The sequence below is a fragment of the Ictalurus punctatus genome, chromosome 26 (genome assembly GCF_001660625.3).
Source record: "Ictalurus punctatus breed USDA103 chromosome 26, Coco_2.0, whole genome shotgun sequence".
Lineage (NCBI taxonomy): Eukaryota > Metazoa > Chordata > Actinopteri > Siluriformes > Ictaluridae > Ictalurus > Ictalurus punctatus.
Window position 1 is genome coordinate 8,749,650 of NC_030441.2, and position 26,946 is coordinate 8,776,595.

The window sequence follows — 26,946 nt, forward strand, 5'->3', positions numbered from 1 at the left end:
GAATCGATGAAAGCGGCGAGACACAAATCCGACAGTTTAACGTGCTGTGTGCACCGAGACACACACACCGACCGAGAAATCGATCGAGACATCGCGATTATCGTCCTCATACCAGCAACTGATTAATCAGCTGAAGCGTCGGATGAACTAGAACGGATGAAAAACATTATTTGACATTGTTCTTTAGTGCTTTTCCAAGACTAGAAAGTAAAACGGAACTGTGGGGGAAAAGCTTTTCCCATCTCCTTACTCTACTGACTTCCTCCTTCAGGGCGAATCTAATGATCACTCCCCCGGTACAATAAATTACAAACGAAGGAATTTATGACGCTGCCAACTGTGGACTCGAACGCATGCGTTCTTCCCAGCTCTTTATCTATAAACCGCACTTCTCTCAGATACACCTTTAATCAACATTCAATTTCACCGGCCAAAAAGTATAATAGGATAACAGGATAAACCTGACCGGCTTCTTTAAACTATGAGATTGCTACACATATTGTACTATATGATAAAAAAAAAAAGAAAGTAATATGACGCTATAACATCAACCATTCTTTCGGCAGATTTTGTTTTGAACGCTCGTACATCATCATCAGCGTGAAAGGAACCTCGGCGTTGCACAGAAGTGCATCGTAACATGCTTTTACTTGTTTTCTGACTGAATTTACCAGCGTTTCTGCTTTTGTTTTGCTTCCGTTGCTGCCATAAATCAAAGCTCGGTGTCTGAGTGTGCGAGAGAGAGAGTGAGAGCGAGAGAGAGAGAGAGCGCACGAGAGCAGCTCTCACATGCTTGGTATGGTCACGTCCGCATCGACACTTGCTTTTTCGTTTGTTCTTGTCGGTCGGACCGCTCTGTTCGGCTTCTTAAACGTACACGTAAATATTTTCACGTCTTCATCCTTTGGTTACTTTCACAACGGCCGCTCTATATCGAATCTTATTAATAGCGACGATACGTGTAAGGGAAGATCCACGGCTAGGTGCGCGTTACACGATCGTAATGCACGACGTGGAGGAAAAGATCCACCAGTCACGAAGTGGAGCGCATTAAAATGGTGTAACGCACACCTATCGCGATTACCCCGATTATACCGCGGACACTTACCAGCGTTGACGAGTTCAAGCCGTCAGTCAGGACGTATACGTGGACGACAATAATCCGATATTAACCCGATTAAGACGATACACGGATTAAGAAACTAGCATGTAGACAGCGATTACTGAGGACCTTAATCCGGCTAAATGGAATTAAGACGTGTGGAGTATTTCCTGTTTTACTCGCATTATCGACGTGCGTTACAGACATGTACACACCTTAATCACACGATCAACGTCGTGTGAGAGTTTTCACCGCATTTCGCGACAGGACACGTACACACACGGCAGCGCTCGACCGTTTGACGGGAAACGAGAGAGCACGGCTGCGTCCCAAACCGCGTACTTACCTACTATATAGTAGGATAAATACATGCATCTCGGCTGCTATATAGTAGTTAAGTGCACGGTTTGGGACGCAGCCTACGGCTTCAAGCGGTCGCCTATTAGCACTTGAAGCTTTAGTAAAATTAAAAATAAAAAACACCCAAACCTGTATACGGTCCCATAACGAAGACCAACTGCATGTCGATACGTGAAATCCTGGAGGGACGTCGGACGGCGTGGCGCGGTGACGTAATGACGTGTGCTGTTAATCGATCTATGTTCTATAACATGTAAAACGGGAACACGACGGGGATATTCTAAAAGCGACTCGTGTAAACACCTTCATCACAATGTTGTCTCATTCAGACGATAATTAGATTACCGCGGTCCATGAAAAAGCAGTCACCGATGTTTGTAGTGAAAATTTAACTGAAAGGATAAAAATAGCGGTTCATTTTTCGATGCTCGAAATCATACACGGAGATAAAGTAAAGCGAGAAAGATTACACTTATGTGAATGACTTAGAAAAAATAGAGTTATTAGAGAGATAGCGAAGGAGAGAGCGAGAGAGAGATCGTACGTGTGTGACTTACCTGCGTCTGTGCTGCGTCTCTACTAATAATGAAGCTGAGAGTTTAACTGAGGTATGCGATGGTAACTGTTACTATGGTTACAAATGTTTATAGGCAGCGCATCCAATGAACGATTAGAAGATCACACACATAATGCTGTGATAATGCCCTTAGACCTCGGGCGTGCGCTTATTTTCTAATAATTCAATAGACCGGAGTCAATTATTCCGCTTATACCACAGTTACCACGCCTCAAGATGTTTCACATCAAGACATTTGTCAGGTTCTTGTCCTTAAACCCTCTCTCGTGTGTGGAATTAATTTATTACGCGTCCCATCTCAAGCCACCGGTGCTAATTCCAAAATGTCATTTTAGAGGCTTGAGCACTGATGTGCGGTTATCAAGGGGAGACGGAGGGAGGGGGAGGGAGAGAGAGAGAAACGAACAGGTTTTTTTTTCTAGTTTCATGCTGATAATATAACAGTAGACGAAATAAACAAACCAACCTCAATAGTCCTACTTGTTCACAGGGTTTTCATTTTTTTTTTTTTTTTTTTTTTTTTTTTTATTACTGCAGAAAATACAACAAATAAACTTCGCCGGCTTTTCTGTCTCATTACTGCAATCACACATGCTCTCTCATGCGATTTCTTTCTTTTTTCTCGCTCTCTCTCTCTCTCTCTAGTAACTGCATATCAATGGCTCTAACTTCCGCTTCGCCTCGTGGCCGCATTACCACATCAGACGTGCGTCATTTATCTAATAATTCAACGACCTGTCGCCAATTAGTACTTACGTATTTTCTGGAAAATCAAAATTGTTTGTCGTTTTGTTTGTTGTTCGATCTGTGTGCTGTGGCGGATTGTAAACTAACTTATTGTTATTCCGGATAACTTGGCGAAGTGATATGGAACTGTAATGCGGTCACGACCTGACTGGAACTACTTTAGCCGATCGTTTACGGAAAAATAACTGCACATCTCAGAACTTCTGTCAGCCAATCAGAATCGAGAATGCAACTGCGCTGTGGTATAACTTATCATAAATAATATCAACTATTTTTATCTGAAAATTTCCCCTAGTTAAACGACTACTTCTTTGAATGTTGTTAGTCTGTGCACTTGTCCGGTCTGTTTAGTAGGTCATACATGTGTCTGTACACTACGAAAAATTCCTCGTATGTGAAACATACTTGGCCAAATAAAGAGCTCCTGCTTCTGATTGTTCTCTCAGCACGAAGCCTGTATGTTGCAAATGAAATCCATCAGACTGTTTTTGTGTTCTTTAAAACTGCCCTAGTGTTGGGCCTGAAAACAGTTTTGCACACAGTGCTGTGTGCTGCAGGAGTGTCAGCACTGCTGCCCCCAGTGGCCACACTAACGTATTACATTCCACACAGGAATAGGCGATTTACTGTTAGGGCTGGGTAAATAAATAAATAAATAAATAGATAGATAGATAGATAGATAGATAGATAGATAGATAGATAGATAGATAGTCGATTCTCTGATTTTAATCGATCTTCAATTTAATGAAGAGATATCGATTCGGGGGTTTCCCTATTATGGTTTTTCAAATACTACCTTTCGTGTAGTGTGTTATACGGCTGTTTGTGAATGCAAAACCGTCTGCGAAGTTTCAAAAATCAAAGCGCGTGACAAGTTATCGACTCCCAAAAGAATGAAGCGATTCTGAACAGCTGAAACAGGTCGTTAGTAATTCCAGACGTACTAACCTACGTAATTCCAGACTTACTTTCTGCACTAACCTACGTAATTCCAGACTTACTTCCTGTACTAACCTACGTAATTCCACACTTACTTCCTGCACTAACCTACGTAATTCCAGACTTACTTCCTGTACTAACCTACGTAATTCCAGACTTACTTCCTGCACTAACCTCCGTAATTCCAGACTTACTTCCTGCGCTAACCTACGTAATTCCAGACTTACTTCCTGCACTAACCTCCGTAATTCCAGACTTACTTCCTGCGCTAACCTCCGTAATTCCAGACTTACTTCCTGCACTAACCTCCGTAATTCCAGACTTACTTCCTGTACTAACCTACATAATTCCACACTTACTTCCTGCACTAACCTACGTAATTCCAGACTTACTTCCTGTACTAACCTACGTAATTCCAGACTTACTTCCTGCACTAACCTACGTAATTCCAGACTTACTTCCTGCACTAACCTACGTAATTCCAGACTTACTTCCTGCACTAACCTACGTAATTCCAGACTTACTTCCTGCACTAACCTCCGTAATTCCAGACTTACTTCCTGCTCTAACCTACGTAATTCCAGACTTACTTCCTGCGCTAACCTCCGTAATTCCAGACTTACTTCCTGCACTAACCTCCGTAATTCCAGACTTACTTCCTGTACTAACCTACGTAATTCCACACTTACTTCCTGCACTAACCTACGTAATTCCAGACTTACTTCCTGTACTAACCTACGTAATTCCAGACTTACTTCCTGCACTAACCTACGTAATTCCAGACTTACTTCCTGCACTAACCTACGTAATTCCAGACTTACTTCCTGCACTAACCTACGTAATTCCAGACTTACTTCCTGCACTAACCTCCGTAATTCCAGACTTACTTCCTGCGCTAACCTCCGTAATTCCAGACTTACTTCCTGCACTAACCTCCGTAATTCCAGACTTACTTCCTGCTCTAACCTACGTAATTCCAGACTTACTTCCTGCTCTAACCTACGTAATTCCAGACTTACTTCCTGTTCTAACCTACGTAATTCCAGACTTACTTCCTGTTCTAATGTACGTAATTCCAGACTTACTTCCTGTTCTAACCTACATAGGTTTATAACAAAAAGCCTCGCCTCTGGTCTTCATCGGCTGCTCGCGAACAGACGGAGCAGAAACTCGTTATGTTAGTGGCGTTTCCTTTTTGAAACACGCTGACAGCAGTAGACCAATCACAACAGACTGGGACATCTGACCAATCAGAGCAGAGTATGCTCTCTGAAAGGAGGAGTTTAGAATGAATCCTTTAGAACGAATCATTTAACGAGTCGCTTGTGACACTGGGCGGAAAGTAATGCTGCAATTTAAATTATGAGCACATTAAAGTGTTTTTTGACCTTGGATGCACGTAAATCGATCATTTGAGACCTTTAAAACAAAATTAGGCACGCTTCAAATCCACTCGAGAGGACGTGAAAATGAACTGTTGTTCGCCTCTCGTCCTGAACATGTCGCCATCTTTCACGTTTTGAATTTCGAAAAACGTTTTTATTTCTTAAACGTGTTTGAGGTTGTTAATTTATTTCACTGTTGCACATGTTTTTACTGTCACAATGTTTTTATTTTTACAGTAACCTGCATTGTGCCGTCTGTGCTTACCTTGTGTGCATTTTATGCACATATTTATGATTTCTTACTACAGCGTTTGTTACTCAAAGTAAAAGTAATTAAACATAACTGTATGGGCCCTATTATTAATGTAAATGTGTATTTCAGTAATATAGTTAAGTAGGAGGGTTTCAGTTACCAGCATTTCTATTAAAATATGGATTCCATGTGTGCGAATCTAACATTTGAAATGAAATACTGAGCACTAAAATCGATATTGAACCGAAATCGAATCAAACCCATATAAACAAGAATCGACTCGCCAAATTGGTCGCATTACCCAGCCCTGATTTCTGTTACTGGTTAAGTAAATGACTAGTCAAATATACAAATCACCGGAGATAGCTTTTCCTAATTGGTTTTATAGAACACGTATAATAGGTTTCGAGAATTGATCAACAGTGTTACGGTGCAGGTTCTCTCTCTCCTCTCTCGTCGTTCACGAGACACAAAACTAAAGATTTAAAACGATTAAAGGCCCTGAAGACTTTCCTGAAGTGGAAAACTTAAACAGCTGTACCTCGGACTGTTCCAAAGCGCCGACACTGCAGTCTCCTTTCGTAAACACTTCTTTCATTCGTTAACCTACCATTAGTCTTAAATCATGTCGAGCATTTGCCATTCAAGTCCCGGTGAAGGAGCGCTTACTATCGAAATGATAACGTATTAAAACGAGCACAAAACGATAGGAACTCCTTGAAGCCGAATTACTGTCCGCTGTTCTGACCAATCAGAATGGAGAATTCAGCATCATTGAGGTAAGGCACTTAACAGCCAGAACCTCTTAAATGGGACTCGAAATATATCTATTAAAGTCATGTGCACATGGTTGATAAACTGATCAACCCTGTGAACAAGACTCATAGGTAGTGCTAGTATTAAACAAATACTCATTGTGCTATTTTCGCTTAATTAGAAAGACCTCCGCCTTTTCCAGAGCTAAATGAATTCAGGTGATTTCCAATGAAATATGAAGTCATTCGTTTAAACTTTCTAACATTGTCCAAGTAATTATGAGTTACATAAACAGAGCTCATTGATTGAAAGAGGGTGCATTGCTCTGAAAAGCTTCGAGTGACAAGTTTTCCGAGAGTCTCGGCAGATCGATAGTCGCTCTGAACACTCCAGGAAATGCAGGATTGTAAGATCAACACTGTATAAGTTCTGGTTCTTTATACGCTTGCGATGTTTCTGCGCCATTCGGCAGCTCAATTAGAAACAGTGTAGCACGGTTTCTTTTTAGTAACACTTACTTTCCCAGCCTTCTGTTACCCCCGTCCCAACTTATTTGAGACGTGTTGCGGCAATCAAATTCATAATGACCTTTTTTTTTCTTTTCTTAAAATGGTACATTTACTCAGTTTAAACATTTGATGTTTTCTATGTTCTATTGTGAATAGCATGTGGGTTTATGAGATTTGCAAATCACTGCATTCTGTTTTTTATTTATATTCACATTTTACACAGCGTCCAACCTTTTTGGAACTGGGCTTGTATGGCTGCAACCCGAACACGGCCCTTAAATGGAATTTGACGTGCATGAAAACGTAAACTGCGGCAAAGACACCAGGGCCGTTATATTTTTGGTAAACGCTTCAAGCTTGTAGTAGCAGCATATGCAACATGAGTACGAGTGAACATGTGGTACCAAAACCCCGCCCCCAACTTCCTTCTGGTAGTCACCAAATCGCTTCAAGTCTAGTGCACCAGATGACCACTGGTCCAGAATTTTAACCTGTTGTGTTTTGAGACCGGATTCAACCTTTCGGTACCTGAGAAAAAGCTCCAGGTGCTTCACCAAGGCCCTCAGGTTCTTCTCAGGCATATGCATCTTCCCAAGGATCTCCGGAAGCTTCACTGCAGGACAACGCAAATGTTTCAACGTTAAGAACGGCAAGGAAATCGCTTTCTAATACGAGCGACACTTGATTTGAAATGTACGGCATTTTACGCTTTAATTCTTCACTTCAAATGACGATGCTGGTCTTGTTCTCGTCTAGACGATGAAATTCGAGTGCGTGAGACCGGACGCGCTAGCTTTAACACTTTAGAACTTCTAATGCACGCTATATATCCCGAGTGTTGCACTTACAAAGGCTTGGACTCTTATCTTACGGATACGCCAGACACAAGGTGAAGTACATTAAGCAAAGTGCACGGAAGAGTCCAAGTTGACGGAAGAGCTGATGCTAATTTTATATACATACAGGTAGATTTCCTATAGCGCTGATAACGATGGTAACCAAGTCCGACCAGCTGCCTCCCTCTGGGAATAAAAACGCTCCAGCATTACATTTCGATAACAGACGGCAGCCTCTTAAGAGTGATTTTATATATACTTTTGAACTGAGGAGCAAACGGACAAAGGTAAAACTAGCGATTTATAGAAATGATCAAATCATTTATTCCATAGAGCAAGCCGACTAAAAGAATCCTCTGTGCTCCGATTGGAAATACTCACCGAACAGGCGGAGGAGATGCTGTGAGCCGTACAGGTAGGACGGAGGTGGAGGCTGGTCGCTCAGGGGGTAGTTATCGGGCGTCAGACGCCAACTCAGCACCTGCAGTGGGAACAGGACGACGTTCGGTCTCTCAGATAACAAACGGATTAAGACACGTCTCTGAACGTCGCGTCGTATAAATACGCGCCGGCTGATCACGTACCCTAAATACAGCCCTGTTTTAAAAAGCATGCTTCAGAGTCTCCGGTGTCTGGAACGGTCAGACGTTCCTTTAATTTCCTTTCCGTTTGTGTTTTCAGACACTGGGAAAGTCTGCAGGACGGAAAGGGCTGAGATTTCTCGAGAACATGACCAGCTGCATTGTTTTGCTGGTGAGGGAAGACATTTTGACTAATTATAATGTAAATAACTTGTTTTGCAGATATTCACAACGTGACCATGCAATTAAATTCGACTATAAAAAAAATAAAATAAAAACCAACACGTTACATAACTTTTTAAATATTGCTGCAAATTTATGCGGTATATCAGTCCATACAGGATTTCAATCAGGTTTTGTTTTTTTGTTTTTTTTGCGATTGTTGCTGATAAAAACGCTTGATGTTGCTGTGGCTTTGTTCTACATTTTCGCGACGCATCTTGGAGGTTTGCAAAAATTGCAATTGAAGGAAATTGTATCGCAGCAGTGTTTGTCGGTAAACGAGACCTTTAGCTGTACTCGTGTGAAGCACAGGAATCGACGAGGGCTTTAGCAGTGTGCGCGTTGAGATGACGTCACGTCCTGGTCCAAATCTGCGGAAAGTTGGAAAATTCTACGCTCCTCTGAAGTTTGCGGCCTTTCCTTGAAATCATGTTCTTATTAAAATTATGATGATGTTATTCCCTACATAATAAATTAGATATCAAACAATGGCACTTTTTTCCCCTCAGTGCATGTATTAATTACCTTCATGCTCTCAGTACCCATCATTCAACCCCACGGTTCTTTTCAAAACGTAACTTTTTTTGTTTGTTCCAGTCACGATCAACGCGTATCCTGATTAAAATGTTTACACGTTTGCAAATATCGGTGTCGAATTGATTTATATTGTAGTATAAAAAACAACATAAGTCGACCAAAGTGCTTTACAACAATAAATACCAAACCTAAACTAATAAATAGACATAACAAATCAATCTAACCAATATAAAACTACCCATAGGGCAGTAGTGCTTGATCACATGACCTGAGAGTTCTAAAGGGACTGCAGTGTAGAGTTGCAATAATCCAGACGAGAAGAGATAAAAGCGCGACTCACTTTCTGAACATCATTAAAAGTTAGAAAAGGACTTGACCTTGGTTAAAAGCCCAAGATGAGAAAGAAAGCTTGATCTTGAACAAACGCATTAATCTGCTGCCATGTTTGAGATCTCCATCCAGTAAAAAGCCCAGATTTTCAAATGCACAGTTTAATACTGAACCAGGTTAAGTACTGAATTTGGTGCAGTGGATGCAGGTCTTATGCAGTGGATGCAGTAATCTCAATCATCCTCTCATTTAAACGTAGGACATTTGAAGACAACCATGATCCGAAGTCCAAAGTGGTCCAATAGCTTTCGAGTCTCCAAGTTCCTGTGGCATGAAACTTCAAATTTATATGCATGTGAACTATTTTAAAATTCTGTTTATACTCTGAGTGTGTGACCATGTCTATAAAGGGAGTGCTGTTGAAATGAGTCCTACAACCTGCACATGGGATTTTCTGGTTCCATCATCCTGAAGTTAACGGGTTTTTGGTTAAACGCCTGGAATGAGGTCTGATGGTGGTTCAGGGGTGTGGAGGCGGTGATGGTGGTGGTTCAGGGGTGTGGGGGCGGTGATGGTGGTGGTTCAGGGGTGTGGGGGCGGTGATGGTGGTGGTTCAGGGGTGTGGGGGCGGTGATGGTTCAGGGGTGTGGGGGCGGTGGTGGTTCAGGGGTGTGGAGGCAGTGATGGTGGTTCTTCAGGGGTGTGGGGGCGGTGATGGTTCAGGGGTGTGGGGGCGGTGGTGGTTCAGGGGTGTGGAGGCGGTGATGGTGGTTCTTCAGGGGTGTGGAGGCGGTGATGGTGGTTCTTCAGGGGTGTGGAGGCGGTGATGGTGGTTCTTCAGGGGTGTGGGGGCGGTGGTGGTGGTTCTTCAGGGGTGTGGGGGCGGTGATGGTGGTGGTTCAGGGGTGTGGGGGCGGTGGTGGTTCAGGGGTGTGGGGGCGGTGGTGGTTCAGGGGTGTGGGGGCGGTGGTGGTTCAGGGGTGTGGGGGCGGTGATGGTTCAGGGGTGTGGGGGCGGTGATGGTTCAGGGGTGTGGGGGCGGTGGTGGTTCAGGGGTGTGGGGGCGGTGGTGGTTCAGGGGTGTGGGGGCGGTGATGGTGGTGGTTCAGGGGTGTGGGGGCGGTGATGGTGGTGGTTCAGGGGTGTGGGGGCGGTGATGGTGGTGGTTCAGGGGTGTGGGGGCGGTGGTGGTTCAGGGGTGTGGGGGCGGTGATGGTGGTGGTTCAGGGGTGTGGGGGCGGTGATGGTGGTGGTTCAGGGGTGTGGGGGCGGTGATGGTGGTGGTTCAGGGGTGTGGAGGCGGTGGTGGTGGTGGTTCAGGGGTGTGGGGGCGGTGGTGGTTCAGGGGTGTGGGGGCGGTGATGGTGGTGGTTCAGGGGTGTGGGGGCGGTGATGGTGGTGGTTCAGGGGTGTGGAGGCGGTGGTGGTGGTGGTTCAGGGGTGTGGGGGCGGTGATGGTTCAGGGGTGTGGAGGCGGTGGTGGTGGTGGTTCAGGGGTGTGGGGGCGGTGATGGTGGTGGTTCAGGGGTGTGGGGGCGGTGATGGTTCAGGGGTGTGGAGGCGGTGGTGGTGGTGGTTCAGGGGTGTGGGGGCGGTGATGGTTCAGGGGTGTGGAGGCGGTGGTGGTGGTGGTTCAGGGGTGTGGGGGCGGTGGTGGTGGTGGTTCAGGGGTCTGGGGGCGGTGATGGTGGTGGTTCAGGGGTGTGGGGGCGGTGATGGTGGTGGTTCAGGGGTGTGGAGGCGGTGGTGGTGGTGGTTCAGGGGTGTGGGGGCGGTGATGGTTCAGGGGTGTGGGGGCGGTGATGGTTCAGGGGTGTGGGGGCGGTGATGGTTCAGGGGTGTGGGGGCGGTGGTGGTTCAGGGGTGTGGGGGCGGTGATGGTGGTGGTTCAGGGGTGTGGGGGCGGTGATGGTGGTGGTTCAGGGGTGTGGGGGCGGTGATGGTTCAGGGGTGTGGAGGCGGTGGTGGTGGTGGTTCAGGGGTGTGGGGGCGGTGATGGTTCAGGGGTGTGGAGGCGGTGGTGGTGGTGGTTCAGGGGTGTGGGGGCGGTGATGGTGGTGGTTCAGGGGTGTGGGGGCGGTGATGGTTCAGGGGTGTGGAGGCGGTGGTGGTGGTGGTTCAGGGGTGTGGGGGCGGTGATGGTTCAGGGGTGTGGAGGCGGTGGTGGTGGTGGTTCAGGGGTGTGGGGGCGGTGGTGGTGGTGGTTCAGGGGTCTGGGGGCGGTGATGGTGGTGGTTCAGGGGTGTGGGGGCGGTGATGGTGGTGGTTCAGGGGTGTGGGGGCGGTGATGGTGGTGGTTCAGGGGTGTGGGGGCGGTGGTGGTTCAGGGGTGTGGAGGCGGTGGTGGTGGTGGTTCAGGGGTGTGGGGGCGGTGATGGTTCAGGGGTGTGGAGGCGGTGGTGGTGGTGGTTCAGGGGTGTGGGGGCGGTGATGGTGGTGGTTCAGGGGTGTGGGGGCGGTGATGGTTCAGGGGTGTGGAGGCGGTGGTGGTGGTGGTTCAGGGGTGTGGGGGCGGTGATGGTTCAGGGGTGTGGAGGCGGTGGTGGTGGTGGTTCAGGGGTGTGGGGGCGGTGATGGTGGTGGTTCAGGGGTGTGGGGGCGGTGGTGGTGGTGGTTCAGGGGTCTGGGGGCGGTGATGGTGGTGGTTCAGGGGTGTGGGGGCGGTGATGGTGGTGTTTCAGGGGTCTGGGGGCGGTGATGGTGGTGGTTCAGGGGTGTGGGGGCGGTGATGGTGGTGGTTCAGAGGTGTGGAGGCGGTGGTGGTGGTGGTTCAGGGGTGTGGGGGCGGTGGTGGTGGTGGTTCAGGGGTCTGGGGGCGGTGGTGGTTCAGGGGTGTGGGGGCGGTGATGGTGGTGGTTCAGGGGTGTGGGGGCGGTGGTGGTTCAGGGGTGTGGGGACGGTGGTTCAGTGGTTAAAGGCTCTGGATTACTGATCAAAAGGTCAGGGGTTCAAGCCCCAGCACTGCCAAGCTGCCACTGTTGGGCCCTTGAGCAAGGCCCTTAACCCAATGAGATAATCATAAGTCGCTCTGGATAAGGGTGTCTGCCAAATGCTGTAATGCAATATAATGTAATGTCTTGAAAAAGATGGTTGTTAAAAGTGGCTCAAACTCTCCAACAATTTATAGTATTTTCCTAATGATAGTGCTATAAAGCGTAGCGGCAGTGATGTTCGACCGCGGCGTAGTTCGTTTATACCCTAACTTCAGCTCTTCACTTCTGGCGAACGTCTTCAGGCTTCAAAATCCAATAAATGTGTTCATGTGTGAAGATCATCTTGATGAACAAAACGTGTAAGAATAATAAAGTTTTCTTGGTCACAGAGCCTGTTGGCTTTTTGTCGAGGGAACTGGGGTGACGCTAACTTCCTGGTTGGCCTACATCAAAAAATACGTAATTTCTGCAGCGCTCTACAGAGCATCTGATACTTAAGGGACACTTTGCTGGCCACAAGCTTCAGAACCTTCAAGGTTGCAATTTGATTTGCTCTCCACGCGTATACGTGCTTCGGCTCACGACGAGTACTTTTAAACATCATGACTCTGCGTTTTTTTGGAGCCAGAACAAGTCACTGGATTGAAAAATATCCACAATGTCCTGTCTAGTGAGCAGTGAGTAAGCATGACATCACGTGTTTGACGTCAGGGCTTGGATGGTGGGGGTGGGGTTGTTGGCAGTGTCAGGCAGGCACTCTCTTCCTGTAGAAGTGGGAGGATCTTGGCCATGTTTAGTGATGAACCAGTCACTGTAATGAAAGCTAGACGTCTGGACTGCCGTACGTAAACACGGCTCTAATCATCCGTAAACTTAAACGGACGCGCCGTTCCGCGGAATGCCTACTCGATGCAGATGTTCTCCGCAGATTTCCCCACAGCTTGCAGGATACAGGATATTTGGCACGCCATAGTGAGTGATCACATAGCAGATGCGATTCATCTCAGAACATTCTCTGATTCATCTCTACAGGCCCATACCTTTAGAGGTGATGGACCTGTGAGTGCAAAAGTTTACACCCCCCAACCCATGGTTGCCAAGTATAATGGTTTCCCACGTGCGAGTGATTTCAAGAAATTGAGGACTAGTGCCATCTAGTGGCTGCGTGATGCGGGTTTGCTTGGAATTCTTCAACATCAAAACATCTTTAACATGAAATCATAATCTAATGTTAAAACGCAATACCAGCAGGCGCCTAGTGTTCGCAGCAGATTATATATATATATATATATATATATATATATATATATATATATATATATATATATATATATATATATATATATATATAAATAAATGTCTCTGAAGTGCAAAACCTCCTTAAATTACATTCGCTTTGGCTCTTGCTTGCTCCTATTGATAAGCATCTTTTTCGAGACTTGTTTAAATGAACCGCGATAGGAAAATGTGAACATTATATGAGACAGAGATCCTCAGTGCCTAACGTCGGGGTTACTCTTACAGAGTTTTACAGAAATGTATTTTGTGATTAATCTAGAAAGAAATAATAAGGTGTATCCTGCAACACCACCACAAGACATACCATAGTTCTGACTGCGTAGTATTTCTTATAGCACATCCAACTAATAGCATTTTCAAAACTGTGTAGCTGTTGCTCTGTGTGTGTGTGTGTGTGTAGAGCACTATCAATCAGTACCCAGAATACATTCAGAGCTCCTTGGGGAATTTCTTCATTGCCCCTTGGGGAATTCATTTTTTTTCCTCCAACAAACAAATTGCTTACTGTAGGTACTCTAGGCATTCTGTCCCAATATCAGGCTTTTCCTCAACTTTATAATTAACGTGACCAGCTGAACCAGTCACTGGAACACCTCACTTTCACACATGCTGCAGTTTGCACTGGGGTTCACTCACCCCGGATCACTTTTTTCCCCCCAGCTGGCGCACAATGCCGGTTCTCGGATGGCTCTAAGGCTTGAAAATAGCTTTTACACTTGACCAAACAGACCGATTTCTCTGCACAGCCTTGGATCCGGTGTTCGAGTTACATTCTGCTACAGAATAAACATCAGTGTATGGTTTCGCAGAATTAAAATAAGGATCGTGATGAGGAAATAAATCGTTACGCACTCGTGTTATGGCAACCACGAAGAACTAAGCCGTATTCAAAAACTGGAATACACAAAACAAACAAACCCCGGCTACGTCCACATTAATTCGGATAAACCTGAAAACCCTTCTTCCCTGTGTTTTGGCATTCGGTCCACACAGAGACCGCGTTTCTGTCCAGAGGAAAATGGAGCTTTTCGAAAACGCTCACCCGAGCGGATCAATCTGAAAACGCGGTTTTCCTGTTGCGGTGTGGACCGAGAAAAACGCTCCAAACACCATGATGTGTTTTTTTAGTCATGTGACGCATTCAACTCGAAACAAACAAGACGGTGGACGATGTTGTACTGCAGCTGTTGTGCCTGCTATCCAGTTTGATAGTGTTGTTAAAGCTTAAAGATGCATCCGAACATAAGTAAGTAAATAAATGCCTGACGGACATGACACGGGCCAAAGCTTCTAGCGCTGTTATGTATGGGCAGAATAACGAGTCTCTATTCATCACATACACGTATGCACAGTGAAATTCTTTTCTGCACATATACGGATGTAAGCGTTTTCAGGCGGTCCCTCCTGGATTTTGCACTCGCAGAAATTAACGCAAAGTCAAGCAAACGCCACAACGTTCGGAGGAGCTTGCGATTTTTCAAAAATGACCACGGAAATTTGGGCCAAGACGCGTCATGTGACGGCATCACGACGTGCATTCGGCCAAGTCCTCAAGTCCTCTTCGATTCACGGGCGTCGAACATGAGTACAGCTAAAAAGTCGCGTTTACCAACAAACATCACTGTGAAAGATCACGCAAAACTATTTAGAGTAATTCGAGTAGTTTACCGCGCCAAAAAAAAAAAAAACCACACACACACACACACAATAAACTTGGCAAGCAGCAGGCAGATCAAGCATCTTTGGCCGCAACAATTGCTAATAAATAAATAAATAAATAAATAAATAAATAAATAAATAAATAAATGAGACACTGTGAAATCCAGTACGGACTGATTTCAGCGTGGACGAGCGGTTTTTGGGAAACGTTTGAAAACTCCGGCATTTTTAAAATGAAAAATGGTGTTTTCCAGATCTATCCGGATTAACGTGGACGTAGCCTAAAACAATATGAACAAAATCCAAACAAATAAAAATAAACCTGAATTTTCACGTCGGCTCGTGTCTCAAAACAGAAACTTCGGCTCGGCAGTTCGATTTAAAACCTCACCTCGTTCAGTTCGTTGTTCCGGCGACTCTCGAGCCCTGAAAACACGCCACTGCCATCTTTACTTGGTGTGAGGGGTAGCGGCGAGGACGAGCCACTGTGGACTGGTGTTCCTGTAAATAAAAGTAGAAAAGTAAAAAAAAAATATCACAAACACGAAAAGCCTCTCGATGTTTTCCTTCAAACAAGCAATTTAAGATCTAGATATCTGGTGACAAACAGCACCATCTGGTGGATAGATCAAAGCTGTCATGGAATTATTTATATGTAAAGAGTGGATACTTGAAGGGAATGTCATAATAAAACCATAATCTAATGTATTCTAATGAAAGGTTAGGTAATTATTGATATATAAGAACGGAGTAACAGCACATGGACAGCGTTCGCACTGGATTCAAATATCTGACGTGCAAAATCTCCAGAATTTCATTCCCTTCACAGAGCTCTTGTACTTCTCTAGTGAAAAGATTCGACACCTCTTTTTTTTTTTTTTTTTTTTAAACCAGATTTTTTGTTTCTTAACTATATTTTAAATAATGCATCAGACACAATGGGGCATTCTGTTATAGGAAAATAACCAATGAGCTGAAGTTGATTATTTGTATTCACGACAATTTGTGCATTTTTTTTTTTTACTGAGTAAAGAACGTCGTGTAGTTTTTATCTAGTTATTGTTACATTTAACAACTATGAGACAAGCGAGACATTCCATATCGCTACGGTTTAAATGTCCAAATATGGCTTTAGATGGAAGGATGACGGTTCACTCACTCTTCTCCAGGTTGAGGAAGAATTTGGGAAGCGGAGTCGGGACTTCAGCGAGCCTGCGTTTGGGTTGAGGTGAGGTGTTACTGCTGCCTCCTCCCCCCTCGGCGCTCTTCTCTCCCCCGGAGGTGTTGCGCGTGGAGCGTCTCAGAGAGTGCGTGCTGTCTGAATCGGGATTGGTGCAGCGGCGGCGTTTCGGCGTTGTTGCTGTGATAACGGGTGAGATGGAGGTCTCGTTGTGAGCAGAGTGTCCGTCTGTAGACTGAGGAGTGGACGGGTTCAGGCCTGGACTCGGGGAGCGCTCACCGAGAGACCTGACACATGACCACCAATTACAACCAATTAGAACATCGATATGTACTCGTTTCCTGTACTCAGATGATTAAATATGAACATTTCGAAAAGCTTTGGAAGAGTTTTCAGTGTCACAGAGGCTTTCGCCTGGTATGTAAAACAGATGTTCAGAAACTTATCAGCACTTCTAGGATGTACAAGACACTGAGAACTAGAGTTCTGTATCACGACTGGGATTTCGCAGGAACCAACAAAGAACTTGCAGTGGGGGGTTTAAATGCTGCGTTCGACTTGCCTTGGAGTTTGGAATTACATCTTTCCGAGCTACAAAGTGGGGGGAAGAAAAAAGAAAAAAAAAAAAAAAAAAAACACGGACGTCTCCACGTTTGTCTTTTGTTAGTGAAAATCTAGCCGGCTAACCGTGACGAGCGACGTATACGGTCCCTCCTCCAAACAACAAACCGTATAGTCTCGTTTCAGATTTCCACACCACCTAGAAGTAGGGCTGTCAAAAGTACCAGTACCAAGTAAAAAGAAAAAGGTGACGGTACCAGATTTTCATAAATATCGGGTCAACCGGGTACTGACGCGCTGTCGGACAAGTAATTGGCCGGGAACTTTTCATGGGTGCAACAAGAAGCCATTGGAGCCAAAGCAGCAGCAGCTCCGCCGGTCGCCATGGCTACGTCCAAAATCACATATTTACCTCCTATATAGCATGCGAAATACATGTATTTCTTTAGGATGCTCGTGGTGCTACTACCGCCAAGTGTCTAAAAGCCTCGCCCGTAATATTTCAGTGTGGATAGATTAACCGGGCTTTCAGAAGAGCAGCTGCTTACCCGCAGTATTTACACAAGCAGGCGAGTTTAAAATGATGGAAGCGGCTGCATTATGAATGTTGTAGTATAGTTTAGTTGGAGTGCATCATTGCAGGAAAACATCCTCGGTTTTGCTTATTTAATGGTTAGCATACTCGCGTTTAACGCTAATACGGTGAGGAGTCCTGAGGAATCGTACTGGTACTGAAATGTTGTTACCGTGACAACCCTACCTAGTAGAGCATCCTGCACCGTCTCCGATCGGCTGGAAGAACTTGGACGAGCTGACCTTCTTGAACTGGGCCTGCTCGTTGGGATACAGGAGGATCATGGGTAAGGTGAAGTCGAAGGTGATCCTCAAGCCGTCCACCATTTCCTTACAGAGCTCCTCGCTGTGGGCGCAGAACGCACGGGAAACTTTTAGAAACGTATAGAGATCGCTTCCTCCTCCTTAAAAACCCTTAAACCGCTAAAGCTGTGTTTTAAACCTGAAACATTAGATAAACTGGATAAAACTATTTTAAATAAATAGCTACAGCTTAAAGGAGACCCATTAAGCCCCTTTTTACAAGATGTAATAAGTCTCAGGTGTTCCCAGAATGTGTCTGATCATTTAATATACCGTGCTGAAAACGCCCCTTTTTGGGTGGAAGCAAAAACACTTTAAATGCAAATGAGCTGCTGTTCTCCGCCCCCTTTCCAGAAGAGGGCTGTGCCTTTGCTTCAGATACAACAACAACAAAGGCGGGGTCAAAGCACACGTTGTTCACGAGCAGCCGATGAAGACCGGAGGCGGGGTTTTTTGTTATAAACCTACGTGGGTTATTACAGGAAGTAAAGTCTGGAATTACTGACGACTCGTTTCATGGCACATGAAAAGTAATGTCTGAAAAATTATAATAGGTGCACTTTTAAAAAAGAAAACGAAAGCCACAATAAGCTCACGGAGCTGCTGCATATCCATCGTGATGGATGACCGCTATGCAGAACCCCGGAACATAAACAGGTGCGCTCCGACCGACGAGAGGACAGTTTACTCTGTGAAAGCGAACCGAGCCGAGGACAAAATACAACATTGCGACAGTTTAAGTCCCCGTTTCGGAACAAAGCTCAGATCTACAGGTCTGAAAATACCCTTACTGTGGTGTTCTCCGATTCGGCCTCTTCTTTTATGCGGTATGTTTTTAGCTTTATTGTTTTTTTTTTAAAAAAACGTGTTTTTAGTTTTACTGTTGTTTTTTTTTTAATGTATTGTAATGTAATTTCACTTGATCCCTAATATACAATCCATATGATCTGTACTATTACAATATCTACGCTATGAGAAAAGTCAAGGATACTTCTGGAAACTTCAGTCTGTGGGCTAAAGCGAAACAGTGCACTAGTTTTACTTACTTTTTCTCAGGTGGTACATAGTGTGGGCTCATGTTGGACTGCGTGGAGCTCTGAGGATGCCGGAAGCGCTCGTTGGCAGAAAAAGCGGCGTTGATAGTGAAGTGTTTCACGTACGACTCGAGGATGTTCACTATGTTCATCTGGCACGGCAGCTTCACCAGCTACAGACAAACACGAGAAGAGTCACATGTTCAAACGTGACTCACCAGCAGCAATTCCTTGCCTGGGTTTAATCACGTTAACAGACCCATGACGTCTTCCCATCACCCTGTGAATGCTCCGCAAAGCCATTTTAAATGGTGTTAAATAGTAATACAGTATCAGAGGCCAGCGAGATCATTTACAGCTTGATAAAACACAAACGTGTTTGGTGCGATGAGCCACTCGGCTAGCACGCCGCGCTAACGTTTGCTATTTGCTCTGACTGGACTCGCACGCTTTGTCACTATGGTAACAGTAACACTAAATGCTGTTCTGTCTAGAAGATCGAAATGTGCAACATAACGTATGCTGGGAATAACCTTTTTTCTCTTGTTGATGTAGTAGCAGTCATCCTCCAGCTTCTTCTTCAGCACATCAGGGATGTCGATGTTGATCGTGATGTTCTTCTCCTCACTCTCCCTTTTTGTGTGGGCCTCCTGCTCTTCTTTCTGTAAACAAAAAAAAACGACAGACAATCTCATCAAATGAGCCATGAATGTGCTGTGCTGGTAGGAATATTGAAAAAACGTTTAACAAATTAATTTAAAAAAATAAATAAACAAACAAACAAAAAGTCCTAACAAACAGCCACAATACAGCTGTCTATAATGCTTTAAATTCATTGCTTTAATAACCTTATTGAAAGTTGCTTTAACTCTATGATTCCTTCCTTTATTATTCGTTATACCACGGCACTCTCGAATGATCGATTCTGATTGGTCAGAAGGTTTTCCTGTAACAGCAGCTCGGCTGTAATTCGAATCACAGAATTATATTAACGCACTCATTCTTCCGTCTTATGGTTTCTACGGCAACACCTCATTTTCTGCGGAGAAGCCGTCCGTAACTAAAGGCATATTTAATATTTATTTACCATTCCGGTAAGGGATCTCATTTTCCGTGCTTTGTAACACTCAAAAGTAAAGCTGCAACGGTACATTTTCCACCATGGGGACGTTTAAGGACAGAAGACTATCTCAGCTCTATAGTTTGTTGCATTGTGAGACAGACGAAAAAGAAAACGCGTAATGGGTTTTATAGCTGTTGTAATGCAACATTTCCATTCTTTATTACAATAGGAATGTACAGTTGCTGGTGAATTGCCATGGAATAAGCAGAATAAAGTTTTTTGGGGAATAAAAAGAAACCGAAATCACCACCTATGGGGTGGGAGTGTCATCACATTTGGTCAGCTTGTTGTGGATACTTTTCAGCAAAAGTTGTGTTTTATTCCACACTCATTCAGTTCATGTTGAAACTGATTATTAAAGCTTATAATACGTGCAAAAGGTGAAGTAACATTAGCTAGCTAATTTGTTAGGCTTTAAAAATAACGAAAAGCAAAACGTTTATTGTGACCGCTACTTAACAATTGACCGGAGAGAGCACGGCTCCGCCCTCGTTTTCGATTGGCTCACAAAACAGAGTCTCACAATGTCACAGGTCAAATGGGTCATTTTCTTGCTACTTTCGTTCCACTTAAGTGAAATGACTTTTCCACTGGGTGTGTCTGCTTTAGTCAAAACAAACAAACAAATAAATAAATAAGTAAAATAAAATGGCAAAAAGTTTGTACTTTGTACGGTGTCTCCTGTATCGCTGTGGCAAGGGGTCAAAAATTGTACAGCAGATATGAAAAGTCTACACACCCCTGTTAAAACTGCAGGTTTGTGCCATGTAAAAGAATGAAACCAAGATAAACTACACCAGATCTTTTTGCCACCTTGGATGGGATATAGCAACAATCAAATTTCAAATGAAAAACAACTAAAATGCTTTAGGCAATGGGTGAAATCGTTCATCTTCAGCTTCAACAGAGGCCTGCAGGTTTTGTAAAAAATCTGATTAGTATTTGGATCTATCCATGACTATGCTGACTATGAGCATCTTGAATAAAGCCCCAGTCCCTGCTGAAGACAAGCAGCCCCGGAGCATGGTGCTGCCACCACCATGCTTCACAGTGAGTATGGTGCTCTTGTTTTGTTTTTGTACCAAACTACTCTTTTAGAATTATGCCCAAAATTTTCTACCATTGTATCATCAGACCACAACACATTCGTTCACACGCTTTGGCAAAACGTAGTTTTTTTTTATGAGAAAGGGCTTCCGTCTAGCCATCTTCTCCCATAGCCCAGATATTTGAAGAACACGAGAGCTTGCTTTCACATGCAGGGAGCGACAAGTACTTGCCTGACATTCCTGCAGCTCCTTTAATGTTGCTGTAGGTCTCTCAGAAGCCTCCCTGGTAAGTTTTTCTCTTGCCCTTTCATCTAATTTGGAGGGACGTCCTGTTCTTGGTAACGTCATTGTGGTGCCCCATTTTCTCCACTTTTTGATGATGGCCTTCACAGTGTTCCATGGCACATCTAATGTTTTGGAAATTCTTTTGTACCCCTCTCCTGATCGATACCTTTCGACAATGAGGTCCCGTACATCTTTGCGGACCATGGCTTCAGCAGTCAGGTGAAACCAAGATGAGGTCAAGAAACTCCTACAGAAACAGCTGGTCTTTATTTTGGTGTTAATCAGAGTCACTTCAGTGATGACAGGTGTAAGATAATTACTTTTGAACAGGATTGGTAAATTCTGAGCACAGTCACATGGCCCATTATAAAAGGGTGTGCATGATTATGCAACCAGGTTGTCACCCCCCCCATTCCTTTCTCTTTTATTAACATTTTTCTAAAAGTTTGCTCTTTTTCTTTTATTTCCCTAAAAGGTTCGTGGAAAAAAAATCTGCCGTGGTTCATCTTGGATTCATCTGAAGGTCAGGAGTTCAATCCCCAGCACTGCCAAGCTACCACTGTTGGGCCCTTGGGCAAGGCCCTTAACCCTCAATAGCTCAGTTTTATAAATGAGATAAATGTAAGTTGCTCTGGACAAAGGACAGTTGCTAAATGCCATAAATGTAATGTAGACTTTTTATATCCACTGTACATAACTTTTTTTTGGGAGGGGGTGTAATGCAACGTTACGCCCTCTAACAAAGAACTTGCAAACAGCTATATATACACACACATGAAAATAATTCAATAACAACTATGTACCATTTCATCTAAATCCTCAGACGACTCGCTCTCGCTTTTTATAGTCTCCGGGTCTGAATTGTCGTCGTCACCGTCTTCAGATGATGAAATCAAAGCTGTTCAGGTAAAAAAAAAACAAAAAAAAACCAAACAACAAAACAAAAAAACACAGAATTATCACAAAGTTCAGCTGGGAACAGAAACTGATAAGTCAACAGGAAAGACTTCGCAAGACAAGGACTTCTCAGTGACGGACATGTTTGTGGCAAATAACTCCAAAGCGGAATGTTTTGCATGAAAACAGCGTTAATAAGAGCCACTATGTCATTATGAACCACGTTTAGAATAGTCTGTAAAACTTACGATCATCGCTCTCCTCCTTTTCGTCTTCAGGTAAGCTTTTTAACACTGAGTTAACACCTGGCAAACGACAACGTCGCTTCCTCCATCCTTTTCTCCTCCTGTGAGGAACAAGGTATTTAGCTCGACACGAACAATTCCATGAAATTTACACTTGTGCTGCTTTGGATCAAGTGTCAACGTAAACATTTAAATAAATAGAAACACTACTAAGAATACATTATTTATTTATGGTCCATTTTGTGCTTCCGTGTACACTGAAACGGACTTCATGTCCATTGAGTGTTTTGAAAACGCTCTGTAACACAGAACGCCATGGACAGGTTTCTTGCGACACGCCCCGGAGTGTCACGTGATGCAGCGCAACCAATCAAAATCAGCGGACAGGTCACTTAAACTCGTCGGCGCCATTTTGGTTTTGTTTTATGCAGGTGAACAGATTTGTGTACAATGTCAACAGCGTGTTTGTGTGGATGTACTTTATGCTCTCGGCTTATAACGAGTTTTTAAATACTTAGCCGTCACGTCAAACCAAACCACAGGAACAGCATGTACATGTCACTTGGGAGAAAAATAAAACAACAACAACAACAACATAAAAACACCGGTTTTAATTCAAACGTACATGCGAGCCAAAGCTTTCCGAGCCAGTTTACGCTGCAACTTGCGGTTGTCCTCGGAATCTCGGAGAACATGATCCTCTGCAGCCCAGCGATCCCAGCTGTGGGATAAACAAACACAATATTGACACGGTGAGTCAGGAACTGTGTGGAGAAAGGAAGCAAAGCTAGTCCCGGTGTGTGAGAGCAGGAGGAGCTGGTGCGTTTCTGAACTCCGGGTCATAGACAACAGGAAGAGCTAACGAGTTTACTAGCTGAACGCTTTAGCTAGCAACCTGTCTCCATGTAGTGAAGCTTGGCCTTGATTAGCACCAGCGAGTTTTTTTTTAAGCCGGCCTGATTGCTAACACGCTAACGGCTAACTCAGCTGGTGTGCAGTGTTTGTGTTTCTCACCTTCGGTTCCAGCCGTTGAAGTGAATCAGATATTTAGGGATCCGCTTTCCCTTCTCATCCTTTCCCACTACAATATCCACCACCTACAAAACACAATCGGTTTATGCGTTAGAACTGCGATGTAATCCGGGTAAATCGCACACCGTTTCCCAACACTGCTTCCCTTGTCCCGCTGCTGCTATACAAACCGCACCGCTCCAGCCGAGGCGCTTCCGGGGTGACGTCATCGGATTCCCTTTAGCCAAACGGCTTCTGATGCTTCCTTCACGTGGTCCGCGGATTTACTGTTTCCCAATTACACATGCGCTGAAGTTACGGATTGTTCCGCAATCGAGCGAGCAGCTCACTTTAGCTTGCTGACTATCGACATTTCTAGGTGTATTCCTAACACATTCCTAGTGTCCAGTGTGTATAATGCTGTTAGAAAGACGTGTCAATGTCTGTATTTAGAAAGAGGAAAATAAATTATTTATATTAGTATATATATAAATATATATAAATAAAAGAATCATTAACACGGGCCACCATAATAAATAACCCCACCTCTCAAATCATGGAAAAATGACGGTCATAACAAGTGAGAAACTTGTTCTGTGGCTCGGAAACTCGTTTTAACCACAATTGTGAGAGCACGTGAAGGAAACATGATTTGTTTGGAGTACAACTTGTTTATTCAACATCACAACACATTCAGTAAGTAGTGCACTATTTTGAGATATAATATTATATATATTATATATCCAGCGTATTATGAATTCCCACAATGCACTGCAATACTTCAACGTTCATATGATATACCCATAAAGCACGGTGGTCTGTAAGGAATAGGAAGTAGAGCACTAATTAGGACACAAGCAAACATAAACAAACACATCTATGCTAACTGATCTTTGTGAGTATAATGCTAGTTATTAAAATAGAATAGAAAATAGTATATATTCTTTGAACTCTATTGAGCCATTGAGTGTATTTGTTATTATCCCTCAATGGGTGCGCGTGCGATGCTGAGTTGAAGAAGTGCACTACTGTCTCGCGCACACACGGAAAAGGCCTTGCGGTAGCTAGATAAGGAAACTAATTCATGCTAGCTGAGTTAGTTAGCTACATTCCACCGCCAATAAAATATGCAAACAAACAAGTAAATAAATAACTGCACTGCTTGTTTAAGTGTATAACTTTCTGATTAACATCACAACTTTCTGAAGTCACTACATCGTGCATGTCAGACACAAGTAAACACGCCGTGCAGCAGTAAGCACGCGCTGAAAGCGCCTCCCAAATTCACTTAAACTACTGAAATCAACTAGAACGCACTTGCTATTGCACCACACTAACCAGGAAGCAAGATTCACAAGCTCTCAATGCTGACAAAAAAAAATACTGCGCTCTTTCATGTTTCCGGCATAAAGTTACCTTTGCATCATACAGCACTTTGGCCTTGGACGGGTCTGGTTCGAAGCAGAGAACTTTTTCTCCTTTATGGAATTTAAATTTCATTCCCCGAGAGTTCATTTGTTCGTCATGGCGATCAGGAGAGGAGGAATCCAGACCCTCCGCTCCTTAACCCATTCTGTGCCGCTCTGCTATCCAAAGGAAAATCTACGGAGACCAGGCTGCGCAGTACTGCCTGAGGTAAACGAAGCAATACACAAAGATTGTCCCTCCGGGGATCCGTAGAAAGCCGTGACGTCAAACGACCAGGAAGTCGCTGAAATGTAAACAAGAGTAATGAGAACTAAACATTGCTATGCATTTGTTTTGTACTTTTTTTGCACTGTATCCCACTGTTACTGAATAAATAATAATAATAATAATAAATAAGAGTAATGAAATCTGCTAATTATATTTCTGAGCTATTGTATGTGTTCCTGTGCCATTCAACAGTGTCGTAATTTTCCGTTGCAGTTTTTCTGTGCGTTTTTTGTGAAGAATTAAAAATAAACAAACAAATAAATGTATAAACGTATCAACGTTTTTTATTTCCTAAATGTAATATTTTGTATCAATCGTATTTTTTAAAAAAATAAATAGATAAATAAATACAATAAGCATTCATTTATACTGTTTAGTTGAATTTAAATATTAATTTCACGGTAGTATTTCCGTGTTATGGATCCTGGGAGGACATGATTAGCTACTTTAATGTAGTTATAATGTAGTTGTAATAACTTTGCAAAGCTATAAATAAATAAAATTGCGATTAAAAAATCCTAATACATTTGTATATATTCTATGTTGTTTAAATATGCTATGATCTAAATATGAATGATTTAATAATAATAATAATAATGGGGGAAAAAACTAACAAACAATGGCGTATTCATATTGTGGCTATTCATATAAGCCTGCTGTTTCTATCAGACTCGGTTTGTGTTATTCATAACCAAAGTAACATTAATTGAGTTTTTTTTAGTCGTTTACTTGTTTAACCTGTCCACGTTAGGCCTGTCGGAAATGCGCCACACTACATGCATGTATGGTGTACTTCTATGATGGGGTTTGTGTGCTGTTATACTTGTGAGAGTGAATCTATAAGGGTATATAGGCTATATGACTATATGCTTTTTATCCACAAGAGGCCGCTATGTACCTTCATTCTTTCTCACCCACGTTTGTCTTAATGCAGGGGTTCCCAAACTTTTCCAGGGCAAGGCCCCCTAGATGGCATTAACATTTGACCGAGGCCCCGTTTTTACAAGATGTCCTTAATAAACACATTTAAAATACAGACTTCTGAATATATCCCCCCCTTTTTTAATTTTTATTAATAATTACCTCTTTCATCTTTACATTACATTACATTATGAATTGAATGTGTGTGTGTGTGTGTGTGTGGTTGTCTGAGAGTGAGAATTTGAAAACCACTGTCTTAATGAAATCATAACGCTTAAACCCTCCAGTGACTAGGTTTACATGCACATCAGTATTCCGATATGAATCGAAGTTTGGCAATATTTTAATTGGTATTGAGTCATATATATACGCCACAATCCGACTGCCCGATTCAGATTAAGACAATATTCCAGTCCTTCCAGGATTTTGCCGTTTTGCGATCTCAGAGATTATCGCGAAATCAAGCAAACGCTGCAACATTCAAAGGAGCTTGCAATGTTTCTAAATTACAGCAGGTTGTCTGCAGGTTTGGGCCAAGACACGCCATGTGACTTCATCACAACAAGCATTCAGCCAAAGCCCTGTTCGATTCACATACGTCGAACATGAGTATATTCTTATCAGACAACTAAACTCAAAAAATAAAGTTAAAGGAAAAAGAGTAGTATCCTTGATGTTCAGATTGTCATTTATGAACAATATACAGTTTTGTATACATGTTTAATAACCTACAAGTAAAAATACCCATATGCATATTTATATATATTAATGAGTCTTTATTGGTCACATATACATTACATCACAGTGAAATTCTTTTCTTCACATACTCCAGCATGTCAGGAAGCTGGGGTCAGAGCGCAGGGACAGCTATGATACAGCACCCCTGGAGCAGAGAGGGTTAAGGTCCTTGCTCAAGGGCCCAACAGTGGTAGTTTGGCAGTGCTGGGGCTTGAACCCCCAACTTTCCGATCAGTAACCCAGAGCCTTAACCACTAAGCCTCCACTGCTTCCTCTTCCATGTACCCCTGTGTGTGCTACTGTGTC

The 26,946-nt window shown here is 43.6% G+C and overlaps 1 protein-coding gene across 4 annotated transcripts in view; it reads right to left on the reverse strand.

Moving 5' to 3' along the window:
* LOC108258842 (MSL complex subunit 3) overlaps positions 1-25,750 on the reverse strand; it is a 33,288-nt gene extending 7,538 nt beyond the window's left edge. The window contains exons 1-13 of one of the 4 annotated variants that reach the window (XM_017457781.3): positions 25,711-25,744; positions 24,703-24,997; positions 23,290-23,372; positions 22,901-22,996; positions 22,279-22,376; positions 21,937-22,031; positions 19,210-19,338; positions 18,689-18,849; positions 17,527-17,685; positions 16,185-16,492; positions 15,417-15,526; positions 7,846-7,945; positions 7,157-7,241 (exon numbers count right to left, since the gene is read on the reverse strand). In XM_017457781.3, the coding sequence (XP_017313270.1) occupies positions 7,157-7,241; positions 7,846-7,945; positions 15,417-15,526; positions 16,185-16,492; positions 17,527-17,685; positions 18,689-18,849; positions 19,210-19,338; positions 21,937-22,031; positions 22,279-22,376; positions 22,901-22,996; positions 23,290-23,372; positions 24,703-24,801 (1,523 nt within the window). In that variant the 5' untranslated portion in view covers positions 24,802-24,997; positions 25,711-25,744. Of the gene's footprint in view, positions 1-7,156; positions 7,242-7,845; positions 7,946-7,967; positions 8,215-15,416; positions 15,527-16,184; positions 16,493-17,526; positions 17,686-18,688; positions 18,850-19,209; positions 19,339-21,079; positions 21,381-21,936; positions 22,032-22,278; positions 22,377-22,900; positions 22,997-23,289; positions 23,373-23,482; positions 23,708-24,702; positions 24,998-25,710 lie in introns of those variants that run through there. The other 3 variants (XM_047151304.2, XM_053676332.1, XM_017457783.3) reach the window with 3 other exon arrangements.
* Between the last annotated feature and the right edge of the window lie 1,196 nt (positions 25,751-26,946).